Raw genomic sequence first — 14,081 nt, 5'->3', positions numbered from 1 at the left:
CTCCAACATAGGGCAAAGGGGGAGGGTTACCTGCGGGCGGGCTGGGGTCGTCGACTCTTCGACAACCAGAAGGGGAGCAACGAGAGAGAGAACGAAAGAGGAGGTCGCCGAAAAAAATAGAGGGGGTGCAATGAGAGGGAGAGGGAACGAGAGAGGAGGTCGTCGATCGTTGGGCAGGCGACGTGCGGGCAGGCGACGGGTGGGTGACAGATGAAACAGAAAGAGAAAATGGGTTACATTAGGGGTTTACAGGGAAAATTAGCGATGGATTAGCGACAGAACAATTTCGTCGCTACTTGGCGACAGAAATTTTTTGTCGATGATCCATCGCTAAAGTGCGACGGTACATGAGACAAAATTTTTCCATCGCTACTCCTCCGCCAGGTAGTGCCAGCATTTTTTTATCGCTAATTACGCAAATGTTAGCGACAAATAATTTTCTCTAGCTAATCCATCTTAAATTGACGATGGATTATTTTCGTCGCTAATTAAAGTTTGTTTTGTAGTGCAATGGCATTGGGTACTTGTTCTTAACTATTACTATGTTCAGCGCTCGATAGTCTATGCACAACTAATGGGACATAGCATGTTTCTTTTGAAAGAGCATGAGTGCGCCAAATAAGGCTTTTGGCAGAAGAATAATGTTGGAGGCTAACATCTCATCTAATTGCCTCTGTAACTCCTTTAGCTCTAGTGAAGCCATGCAGTAAGGGACTACCGCAGGGGCGTTAACACTCGACAATATCTCAATCTCATGATCAACCTCCCTATGGGAAGACAACTTCTTTGGGAGCTCGGGAGGCATCACCTCCTCAAACTCTTCCAACATGGGGGCTAATTCTGACGGGGCAACTGCGTCATGCCTAGGCTCTACTTCTGCCTCTGTGATAAGATAATAAGACAAACAAGAACCATACATGGGCATCGCTCATCCATGATGGACACCATATTCAAGTGAGGCATGATTGACACTTTGTTTGCCTACAGAAACTCCATGCCGGGGATCACCTTGAAATAATCTAGCGGGGCCACTGAAAAGCTGGTAGAGTTAGACTATACCCCAATATTAAAGGCTATGTTCTTTGCCTCACCAAGGTGTCTCAGAGTTTATCACTTTCATGCAACTCTCTTTTGTGAGCCTCAAGCTCAACCATTCTGCCTTTCCTTGCAAGATGAAGTTATGTGTGTCACCCGAATCAACCATGGCCTGAACGACCTTTCTATTCATGATGACATCCATTTACACAAGGGCCTTGCTAGATAAATGCACGCCAACACCCGATACTTGAGCATCGATACCCTTTGTAAAGCTTACATCCTTGGTTGATCTTCTAGTGGGTCATCTGCGTTCATAGCCCGATCATCATTCCTCTGATCTGCAGGATAATTCATGTTTCTACCATACCATCCCCGATAGTTATTATGATATTGGTTTCAATAGTCTTGTCGATCTCGCTATGAGGCATCTCTCTTTCATCATGATGATCATTTTTCTTCTTATCCCTAGAAGTTATCTTCTTCAATGGTCTACCCTTGAAATCAGGCTGATAGCTGTTTTGTTGCTGCCAATGCATTTGCAAGGTCATGAGATTCTGCTTTTAAAGTTTATATTATACCCAAGGTTGCTGCCCACACAAGAAGGCAATCTACCTCATCCATGTTCGTAACCTCTAACATAAGGGCTGAGTAGGCCTTGACATAGTCATAGAATCCAAGTTTGTTTCATGCTAGTCATCTTCTTGTACACTATGTAATTGGTATCTTTCAGAAGGAAGTGACTTTACAACTCACGTTTGAAGTCTTCCCAAGTATCGACGATGCAAAAGCCTTTATCTATGTCACGACACCTTCTTCGCCAGTAGACAATGGCATCATCTGCTAGACGAGTTATGATGGCACAAACCTATATAATAAATATAAAAGCAAATATATATATATATATATATATATATATATATATATATATATATATATATGTGGATGGAAATTTTCAGGAAGAGATGAAGAAATGTGCAGAAGTGTGAAAATAATTAATTTTACTCTAACAAATGCATATGATTCCAATAAGCTTAATCCCAAAAAAATTCTCGACTCATGGTTACAAACAGCTCTCATAAACATGAGTAAGTTCAGCACGCTGATTAAGACATTTTGATATATATATATATATATATATATATATATATATATATATATATATATATATATATATATATATATATATATATATATATAGTAGTGAGTAGGTGCTTGAACATGTTGGACTTCTATCACGCACTCGATGGACGGCCAATGTAAAAAAACATGAAAACTCATCAAAATGACGAGTTTTTTTCGCCCAAATGGCCTTAGCGGAAGTGCCGCTAAAAGTCTGAACAAAAATGACCTTTAGTGGCACTCAAAAAATGCCGCTAAAAGTATAAGGGATAGGCATGGCATTACAATTTTGTAGTACCGTGCGTGTCCCTTATACCTTTAGCAGCACTTTTTGAGCACCACTAAAGGTCATTTTTTGCCAAGACCTTTAGCAGCATTTGAAAAATGCCCTAAAGCCATTTGGGCAGAAAAAATCATCATTTTGATGTTAATTTTTTTTGTGTGCTGGTCGCCCATCAAGCACCCCTTTTCTGCATTCCGTTCTCTATTGCCACTACCCCTCTCTCGCTGCAACGCCATCGCTGGACCGCGGTACTGCTCCCCTCTCACTGCAGTGCCGTCGCCGGACTACCCCTCTCTCACCCACCCCTTCTCTGCATTCTGTTCCCTATCGCCACTGCCCCTCTCTCACCCATCGGACTGCCCTTTCTCTGCATTCCACCCCTTCTCTGCATCCCGAAGGCTCCTTGATTGACCCTGGCCGTCTCCCTCTCGCTGCAAATCCCATCGCCGAACCGCCCCTGTGGCCAGCTGGCTTCATCACCGGTCCGATTGCTTTCTCCCGCTCCCCGATACGAGACTCTCTCTCTCTCTCTCTCTCTCTCTCTCTCTCTCTCGCAGGAAGCTCGTCGGAACCTGGGTCGCCAGAGGTAGACGAAGCTCCCACCGCACATCTATCTCTCCCTCTCTCAGCGGCAGGAAGGGGGTTTTCACGTTTTGGGAGATCTGACACGGGCGACAGAGGAAGCCCTCATCGATGAGCGACGATTCAAGATATTTTTTACGTACTTCCGTCAAATTCTCATTTTGTTGGCGTTTTCATGTCATTTTCTTTTTAAAAAAAACTTGCTTTTTTTATCCTGTGCATTACTGTTTAGTTATACACTGACTGTCCCAAGCCCGGATAACGAAGGAGGGTTGCGGTAGGCCAGTGACAGCCAGCGTAAAAACTTAGTCACACCCTATGAATATGAACCAATATGTTGTTGTTGTTGTTGTTGTTGTTGCCCATCAAGCGCGATGGACGCTTAGTATGCTCAAGCACCCGCTCACAAATCTCTCTCTCTCTCTCTCTCTCTCTCTCTCTCTCTATATATATATATATATATATATATATATATAATGAAAAAATCATCAGAAATGAAATACCTCAAAGAGTAAGCTCCATGTCAAGTTGTAAGCTGAAACTGGGAGAGATGAAAAGAATCCAGTTTGGTCCATCGGGCTGAATCTGTTTGAGACAACGTGTGTTTTGAATTAGTGTCTCAATGCAAGTTGAAGAAGCTATTTTCCTAGTTTGGCCAATTCTCAACTAAGACATTTAATGGCTGGAACCTTGGGTGAATACCTTCTCTTTTTATATATAAAACTTAAAATATATATTATACATAAAAAAATATGTAGTTTTTATCTATAGGAGCTTTTTCGAGCCGAGCCCAGCCAAACACCCTGTGTTCAGGTTTGACTCGTTTAAGCTAAACGAGCTGCTCATGGCTCGGCTCGGCAGCTATATGAACCAATCACGAATGAGTTCATGACAAACCAAACCGAGTAGAATCAGGAGCTGCTCGGTTAGTTTACCGGCCCTAATTAGTACTAGATCCAGACCTCGGTCTAATCAGACCATAGTCTTTCATGACCAAGATCTAAGTGGTTAAAACCAGCCACTATTAACCGGGAAAAAGTTAAGCGCCTTCCTTTTGGAAAGGGATTTGTTTGTCGGAAATTAAGATTTATGACCTGACGAGTTAATTTTTCCATGCTTATTTTGCATTATATGTAGAGGACATCACACAATTTTGTCTCGTTTATTTTCAAATTTTTGGGGAATCCAAATAATTTTAAAATCAAAATTCAAATAGGAGCTTTGTATCATTTGGATGATGGTGTAGGCCTTGATCCAAATTGGAGAGAGAGAGAGAGAGAGAGAGAGAGAGAGATGGATTTTTGTTAATTATTGGTCAACTAATTTGGTTCTATCCAATTGAGTTTGCATAACCAAGTGAATTGACAATTCGCTTGAAACCATAGTCACAAATATCATTCGCAAGAAAATCCTGGCTATAAAAATTTCATGATAAATTCGATCTTTTGGGTTTTTGAAAAAATCTCAGGAAAATGTCGGTGTCTGAAATATACAAAAAATATAAATGTATATAAATTTTAATAGAAAATATAACATATAAAAAAAATTATGTCTTACTCTTATTACGGGACAAAAATGTGATATTTCAAAATAGAGTACTATTTTGAAAATATCACATTTTTTTGGGAATATATAAGACTTTGAAAACATCGTGATAAAATCGTCAAATATCGTGATACTTCAAAATAGGCGATAAATGTATTTGGCTGCCAAAATGAGTTGGATGGCATGACAGGGTAGGCAAGTCAACGGTTCAGATTCACGTTAGATATCCGTCCGAATCTGGATCTGTTTAGTCAGATTCAGTAAAGTAGCATCTGATTAATAATTGAGTCTTGAGTTTGACATATAGCATCGTTACATCTAAATCCAAACCGAACCAAATAAAAATCCGATGGATACCCGAGTTCAATACCTATTAATCTTACATTTAATTAGCTGTTTAAGCTAGTCAAATTCAGATTTGGTTTTAGCTTTTCCTTTCCAAATCTCAATCCTACTCCAGATCCAATTAAGAAAAACTCGATAAGGATGGATTCAGCAATGCCCACATCAGGACCGAATCCAACCACTTTACATCCCTTCAAGGTAGGGTGGCTCGGCTCGCTAAAGGTATAACCTAGCTCGAGCTCGGATGAGCTTCTCACGAGCAGAGTACGAGCCGACTCATTTTTAAATGTTTTCTAAAGTTTCTCTCTCTCTCTCTCTCTCTCTCTATATATATATATATATATATAGGCTTAATGTTTGGTGCCTTTGAATGCACCAAATTATACGAAACTACTGATCTAAAATCATAGGTTCAATAAGCTTTATCAACTCAATCAGACCACGTAGATGTAAGGTTTGTTTTCAAAAATATGATTTTTTGAGTCATGAAATTTTAGTATACTGCCGTTCATTTTTTAAGCACTTAAAAAATGTACTTATGTGTCACAATCATATGATTCAAAACTCATTTTTCACTAAAGAGTAGATCACATCCATGAGATTTAATTTACAAGAAAAACTAAAATCAATAGTTTCATATAATTTGATGCCTTCAAAGGGGGCAAATATTAACCTATGTATGTATGGAAGGGGGATCACCAAAGCAAAGGAGTGTCCAAAATCTATAATATATCAATGATTGACAACGTTTATTCTTTAACGATCAAGTTTTTCATCAATCATACTTTACATATTGGATTTTTATCATTCATTTAGTAAGCAACATGTTTTATATTATGAATTTTTTATATTTAAATGTGTTTTTAAAGTGCTAAAAATCAACAGCCCACAATTGTGAGCCATCAATTTTTCACGATGTAAAGTATTAAATGCATTGTGAGCCATCAATTTTTCATGTTTCTAAAAACATATCTAGATGTCGTAAAGTCTTTGTGTAAAGCATGTTTCTTACAAAATAGATTATAAAGAACAAATATACAAGGTCTGATCCATGAAATGCTCAAACATGAGGGAAGGAAAGTCATCTGATCATCATTAGTCTCCCTATATATATATATATAATGTGTATCTTTCATACCATTTATCTCTCAAACTTTCTTAGACCTCTTTAAAAACATATTTGCAGAAGTTTTTTGTTTAATTCAAACTTGCATATGTGTTTATCACTGCTTATTTACTAAAAGCATGCTTTAGATAAAATCAACTTAATAAAAAAATTAGTTAATCAATTTTTTGGTGTAATATATACCATTGATTTTTTCATTAAGCTAAAAACACATCTAAAAATAAAAAAGTGCTTAAACTAATATACGTTTTCTATTAAATAAAGCATAAAGATCACATCTATAGGTTTAGATTAAACAAAAAATACATGCAAATATATATATATATATATATATATATATATATAACGATGGACGAACAAATCATCCATTGTTGGGTCAACCGTGTGCCCACTATTGATCGCGGGCACGATCAGGGTGTGCTATAAGCAAAAAAAATAAGCTTTAGCCGACTGCAGCTAAAGCTCTTTTTTTCCAGATCTTTAGCGCTAAAGGACCGCCACTAAAGACACCAAAATCGAAAACAAACAATAAACGTCCACTATTACGAGCAATATATATATATATATATATATATATATATATATATATATATATATATAATGACCCTATACTTGCCATTGTTCGGCTCATTTACCTGAATGAGCTTTAGCTCAGCTCGCCGAGCTTAATTTCTGAGCCGAGCTAAGTTTTTCACGAGCTGAGCCAAAAGGCGAGCTGCTCGACCTGTTTCCCAGCACTACACGTGTATGTTGCACAAGGTGGCGTGATACTTGGAAGGTTTCACATCTATTCGAGAAACCGTTTGCTGTACACGTGGCAGTTCAGCAAGCAAGGTGGCATCGAGGTGATCTATATGTAACGCTAGAGAGAGAGAGAGAGAGAGAGAGAGAAATTAGAGACCATGTTGCTCTCTTTAACTTGTTCCCCTCGTTTTGTTTCTCTTCATTCTTTTAGTTTTTCCAAGGTGTTACCAAGAAAAAGCCCAATCAGATGTTACCAACCACCAACTGTTTGTGAAAACGCCCCGCCCGTCTCTCATGAACATACTCCTCACAGCTGCCCGCCAATCGTTTCTGAAAATGCCTCAACCACCAAACTCACAGCCTACTCCCCTCCAACGTCCGCATACCTCCATCTACCCTTTTGCCGAAAGCGTTGCTACTACTGTGACTTCCCCGTTGTGGCTCTTGGCACTTCTGGTCCCAGTCTAGATGACGATCCAAGAATCTCAAACTATACCCAACTCCTCTGTAAAGAGATAGAATCCACTCCTCACCTTGAACCAGTACCCCTCCAGACCGTCTTCTTCGGTGGTGGGACGCCATCGCTCACACCACCTAGAATACTGTCCAGCATAATTCAAACTCTCTCCAATAAATTCGGGTTGTCACCCGATGTCGAAATATCGATGGAGGTTGATCCCGGAACGTTTGATGCTGATTCATTGCGACAATTCATTGAGCTGGGTGTTAACCGCGTATCAGTGGGAGTTCAGGCCTTCCAAGACGAGGCACTCAAACTATGCGGAAGATCACATGGAATGAAAGAAGTTTATGAAGCCATTGACATTGTGCACGCTAGCAGTTTGAAGAATTGGAGCTTGGATCTCATTTCATCATTGCCCCACCAAACTACAGATGGTTGGAAGCAAAGCTTGACACAAGCAATTCGAGCGCAACCGTCGCATATATCAGTTTATGATTTGCAGATTGAAGAAGGTACCAAGTTCGGCAATGTGTATCGAGCAGGTGAGTTTCCGCTGCCTAGTGAATGCAAATCAGCAGAGTTCTATAGAATGGCTTATGAGATGCTAACTGAGTCTGGGTATGATCATTATGAGATAAGCAATTATTGCAAGGAAGGATTTGAATGCAAGCACAATCTCACTTATTGGATGAATCAATCATATTATGGATTTGGACTTGGGTCCACTAGTTATGTTGGTGGGGTGAGGTTTACAAGGCCAAGAAGGATGAGGAAGTATGTGGAATTTGTAGAGGGATTGGTAAATGGGGAATTTGAAAATGGGCTTGATTTGGGTGGTACTAATGATGGTGATCTGAAGAAAGAGAAAGCAATGGATATTGTGATGTTGTCACTAAGGCTGGCCAGAGGTTTGGATGTTGAGTGCTTTGGAAGAGAGTTTGGGTGGAGCCTTGCACTAGGGATTTTTAGAGCATTCCAGCCTTATGTAGAGTGTGGGCATGTGATTGCTTTGGATAGGGAGAGAAGAGTTTTGAGTGTAGGAGAGTTTTTGAAGTTTTGCTCTATTGAGAATGATCTGGACAGTCATTCTGATGAGAGAAAAAGTGGGTTAGTTAAGTTTGTAAGGTTGAGTGATCCTGATGGTTTTCTCTTGTCCAATGAGTTGATCTCCACTGCCTTCAAGGTAATATCCCCATGAGATGAAAGTAAGCTATTGGTAAAAGATACTAAGAGCATGTTCGTTGCTGGCATCTTTTCAGAAATTTGGATGGAGCAGTGTGATGTTCCCTTCAATATTATCTGTATACAAAGAGCAGAAAATATGAGATGGAATTTTTTACCTCACATGACCTGATAGGTGCTAAGACTGCTTTTGAAAGAAGGTCCAACTTGATTGCCTCACTTGCATTGGGACTCCTTTGTTTTAAAGGGTGGTTGCCATTTCACTGGTTTAAAGCAAAAGATTCCGTTGCCTAATGGCGGAGAAAATATAAAGTGTCAGTGCAAATATGTCACTGTAATAATAGATATTTACAGGTTCTGACCATTTCTTTTGTCATTGAACATCTGCATTAGCTATGGTCCCTAAAGTGATGTGCCTGTTACAGATAAACATTCAGCAATTTTAGGAGCTTGCAATTCTCTAAGTTCTGCACTCTTATGTCAAATGTACTGTATGCTACTGTCATTGGCATCTTATTGTACAAGTACTCAATTTATGCTTATACTCCACTATATGCAAATGAAGAAATGATTTTGTTGTTGTTTAAACCTTGGATCTTACTAAGATGTACTTGCAAGATTGCTGTTCTCGGGTTGCAACCAGAACTTGGAGATAGGAGCAACACGGAGCTGTCCAAACATGGACTTTAAAACTGTCGTACCCTAAGGCTTAAGGGTGCTTTAAAGCTTGTGCAGGGAGGGAAATATTAGCTACCATCGTGTACCATACCCTCTAGTAGAAGCAGCCTATTTCTTCACATTTTCTGCTTTTGCTAATCAAGCCCAATGAATATGATCTATATGGTTTGTTAGTCAAAAACAAATTTTCGATTGTCCAAACAGGTTATAAGTAGATTTTTTAAGGGCTTCAAATTTCAACGGTCAACAATGTGTCAAAATTTTATGATTGTCAGATTATGTTTTTATGTTGAAACCGCTTAGTCCAAAGTGCATTTCCTAGTAAATGGATTATATTGAATGAATCTATGCGGTCAAAAGTCAAATTGATCAAATAATGCTTGGATATATGAGTTTCAGCTAGAGAGCAGGGTATTCTATATATATATATATATATATATATATATATATATATATATATATATATATATATATATATATATATATAGAGAGAGAGAGAGAGAGAGAGAGAGAGAGAAGCTGCTTCCTCCGTTTTGTGCCTATCGCGAGTGAACAAGGGGTTTTGGGTTTTCTTTTTTTGCAAATTTGACCTTGCAGGTACGTTTGGCAGTCGGATTGCTATATATATATATATATATATATATAGAGAGAGAGAGAGAGAGAGAGAGAGCCGAAAGTAATTCAACATTACCACTCATGAAGATCAACAAAATGTTGAACCCATGAACTGAACAAGAGCAAAAGACAAAACAAATAAAGAAAGCACAAGAGAAAAGAACATCAGACAGATAAAATGGGCTCACGCCGGATCCGCTTGGCCAGATTGCGACAAAGGATAGGTAGCATCAGCAGGAGGGAGTGGAAGATCACTAAGATGCATACGCAAGATCGCATAAACATCTACCAAGATTTTATGCACCAGGTTTTGAATGTTAACTGGAATATGACAAAAATGAGCATCGTTTCGCGTCATCCAAACAAACCACCAAGAAGTAAGCAACCACGTCCGCCAGATGAACCTCCACCTCTTGCTGCGCCTAATAAAAATCGGCCCCAAGATCAGATCTAGCGCAAAGGACTCCTCCTTAACAAATACTTTTGGATGCCTCCAGGTCCTGCTAAAGATTTCCACAAATATTGGGCAAGACGAGAACAAGTGAAACGTAGATTCTTCTGCAGCTTGACAAAGCACGCACCAACTTGGGAGTTGAATGCCCCACTTCTTTAAATTATTGTGGGTTTGGATCCTATCGTGCAAAATTAACCAAGCCAGGACTCGAGAACGGGGGGAAGGACCCTTCGCCCAAAGCACATTTTCGGGCAACCAATCAGCCCCTGGCGGTAGCAACGATCTATAGACTTTTTTTGTGAGAAACTCTCCGCTTAGTGCCAACGCCCACTGCAACCACTGACCAAAATTTTCGAAGACCTCAAAATGGTCTCTAAAGCAGGCTAAAGCCCTCAACCACGATTTACGCAAGTGCGAGAGCGCCAAACCTCGGGTTCCCAGACAAACCAGAATAAGAGCTGGATCGCCATATTTAGCAAGAAGCAAACTAGCACAAGGGTTATCCGGTTGGTGGGCCAACCAACATTGCTTGGCGACAAGAACAATGCTTCGCAGTTTGGGCGCATGAATGCCTAAACCAGCCATACGCCGAGGTAAGACCACCAAACGCCAACCAATCAAGTGACGCTTACCCTTAAGTTGACACCCAGACCATAGAAAGCCTGTCAGCAAGCGCGTCAGCTGCTTCTCTACTCCCACAGGCATCACAAACATAGACATGAAAAATTCTGGAATAGTTGAAAGAACATGTCTGACTAAGATTAGACGGCCAGCGCTGGAGAGATAAGACGACTGCCACGAAAGCAATTTGCGCTTCACTTTTTGAAGTGTCAGAGCCCAAGCAGCTGAAGAGAGGTGCTTCACTTGTAACGACAAGCCAAGGTACATAATAGGCAAGTCAAAAGTAGTGCAATTAAAAATTCTCTTTCCAGCTGCAAGCATATTGGCATTAACATTGAACATGGTAATAAAGCATTTGGTCTCATTTAGAGAAAGCCCGGATAGGGAGAGAAAGAACTGAATGATAGACTTGAACCTAAGCATCTGTTGAACATTTGCACGACAAAAAATGATCATATCATCAGCATAAGTAAGAATATGACCCAGGAAGTCGGAAACCTGCAAAGGAGAATAAGGGGGTTTTGGGTTTTTTTTTCTTCAAATTTGACCCTGCAGGTACGTTTGGCAGTCGGATTGCTAGAAAACTACACTTGGATAATGTTTTTTCAATAAAAATGTGATTTCTTAAGCCTTTTATATTTATGATATTTGTAAATATTTTGCACCATCAATTTTCAAACTTCATAAAAACCTACCCGCTGGTCGAAATAAGACAGTTGATTCTCACAAAATCGAGCAGGTAGAACACCTTTGTACCATCAGATTTGAGAAAACATGGAAAAGAACCCTTTAAAAGACTTATAGGTTGCACTAGGCACTGATTTGATTAGTGTAGGCAGCTATACTCTCTCTATATATAGTCACTAGAATATGGGAACTGAAAATATGAGAACTAATGTGTGAACCACATTTTTTTTGAATTTTTTATTTTTTTCTCTTGAATCTAATCGTGTAGTTGTGATCTACATGTTTGATTTTATAAGAATACACTCTTAAATCATCCTATTTTGATGCATAAATGACATTTTTTTAAGGCTTTAAAATCAATGACTCATATTCTTCATAAATATTCAAGCATTCAAAAATCATATTTTTTCAACGAAAATACACGATCCAATGGTTGATTCTTAGCAAATTCATCATGCCAAGCACATCCACTTGGTTGGATTTGCAAAAAAAGTGTTGAAAATGTTCATATTTTCAGTTCTCATATTCTATATATATATATATATATATATATATATATATATATATATATATATATATATATATATCAGACACATCTGGATCTTCCAATCTGATCTCATGGATGGATTCAGCATGTTCAAAACAGTGAGAACCGGCTTTTGGATCATGTTTTTTCGGTGAAATAACATGATTTTATGACCTGGGAAAGTATCACACATTGTAGACCGTCGATTTCTAAGGCCTTATAAAATCCTGTTTACATGTCATAATCGGACAATTCAAGTGCTGATTCTCTCTAAGTGAAACATGTAGATCATATATGCAAGGTTAGTTTCATGAAGAACAACAACAAAAACGAAGAAAACAAATAAAAAAAGGCATTTTTTTTAGGTAATGGCAACAGTAGCATATAAACTCCCTAAAATAAAGGGGGAAAGAGGAACCATCCAAGTCAAAGAAGGTCCAAACTTTCCAAACTACTTTCAAAAAACATTTCTAGAAATGTTCTTTTGCAAATCTAACCCTACATATGTGATCTCTACGATCAAAAACCTATGAATTGGCTCTTATATCAAATTTTTTTATGCATAAATAGGATTTTGTAATGAGCTAAAAATCAACAGTTTGAAATCTTTAAACTATAAAAGTCCTATTTATGCTTCAAAAAATATTTGACACGAGAGCTTGTTAAATAGGTTTTCGACTACAGAAATCATATTCATAGGTTCAAGTTTGCAAAAAACATTTCTCAAAATGTTTTTGGGAAGTGGTTTGTGTTAAGAGGAGTGGATTCAAGTGGTGATCCCAATCCAAAGAGGAAGAATCTAGAATGTTTTAGATTCATTGGATTGCATGGCTAAGGCAAATGAAGAATCGTCCAAATAGGAAAGCTTTCCTAAGGACTCTAGTTTCCCACCAAAGGAAGATAATAGTTCTCACAATAATAGCAAGTTGGACTAAAAAAAAAAGAAAGAAAGGTTGTATTGCCTATGTAGTTCAAAACCTGAGAGTCAAGTTACGTGAATCAGGGAATTGTTTCCTTGAGGAGTCGTCTTTTCCTCCTATTGTAAAAGAGAGATCTATCATGTATATATGTTCAATAGTAGAACGATGGCTAGTAAAGTGAAAAGATAGCCATTAACGACTCCTGTTGATGTAGGTCACATTAGATCAAACCATGTTATCATGCATCTTCTTCTCTGATTCATTTTCTTATATGGCTTCAGAGCCATAGAGAGCATGTCACAAGAGCAAGTTCGTCCGGCCAAAGTGGATCGGATATGTTGGTTTCTCTTCCTCTTCAAAATTCTAATAATTTTCATCACTTTTTTTTTGTAAAGTTAAGTGGTGAGAATTATCATATGTGGGAGTCTGAGTTCACTCCTATTTTGATGACATATGATCTCCTTGGTTTTGTAGATGGCTCTAGACTAGCTCCACCTAAGTTCAAAGAAGGGTCGATTGATCTGAATTTTGAGTACATAGAATGGTTCAGACGAGATCAGCTTCTATTAAGCTAGATCTTTTCGTCTTACTGAGGCAATCCATAGTCAAGTGGTAGGCTTGATGTCTTCTTTTAAGATGTGGAGTGCTTTGAAGCAATCTTATGATGCTCACTCTTGTTAAAGAATCTTGAAATTAAAGTCTCGGTTTCAAGATCTTAAAAAAAGGCTAAAAAAGCATTAACAAGTTTGTTCAAAGGGCTAAAGCAATTGTACACTAGTTAGCTATATATTATAGGAAAACCAGTTCAAGAAGATGATATTGTCAGGCAAATTCTTAGAGGTCTTCTCATGGGTGCCACCCCTCTGTGCAAGCCAACGTGCAGTAGCATAGGCCCCAGAGGCAAGGGTCATAGCCTCAAAGTTTTACGCTTTCGGCATGACGACTGTAGGTATGGCAGGCTGAGCCAGCTCAACTAGGTCTTCATGCAGGGTAAGATTTATTTGGGTCATAAATAAAAAAAAAGTCACCCCATTGTCAATAACACCACTAGACAGTCATATGGAAAGCAAGGTAATGGTGGTTTTTCTTATTGCAGTAGAGGTCAGTGTGGAGGTGGTAACTTCAAATGAGGTGGTCAACAACACGAGAGGAC

At 38.7% G+C, this 14,081-nt stretch overlaps 1 protein-coding gene across 1 annotated transcript; it reads left to right on the top strand.

The window, feature by feature from the left end:
• Window positions 1-6,931: 6,931 nt before the first annotated feature.
• LOC149811765 (Radical SAM superfamily protein) lies at window positions 6,932-9,191 on the top strand. The gene has a single exon (XM_089993579.1). It carries the CDS (start codon window positions 6,941-6,943, stop codon window positions 8,441-8,443), a length of 1,503 nt encoding a protein of 500 aa, XP_089849705.1. The 5' UTR covers window positions 6,932-6,940; the 3' UTR covers window positions 8,444-9,191.
• Window positions 9,192-14,081: the final 4,890 nt, after the last annotated feature.

The sequence above is a fragment of the Nuphar pumila genome, chromosome 17, assembly GCF_984573655.1.
Source record: "Nuphar pumila chromosome 17, dmNupPumi1.hap1.1, whole genome shotgun sequence".
Taxonomy (NCBI): domain Eukaryota; kingdom Viridiplantae; phylum Streptophyta; class Magnoliopsida; order Nymphaeales; family Nymphaeaceae; genus Nuphar; species Nuphar pumila.
The sequence above is the reverse complement of the archived record's forward strand: the minus strand, read 5'-3'. Positions and strand labels throughout refer to the sequence as shown.

Excerpts from the sequence above, each read along its gene's own strand:
- LOC149811765 (XM_089993579.1), top strand. The coding sequence starts at position 6,941 with ATGTTGCTCTCTTTAACTTGTTCCCCTCGTTTTGTTTCTCTTCATTCT.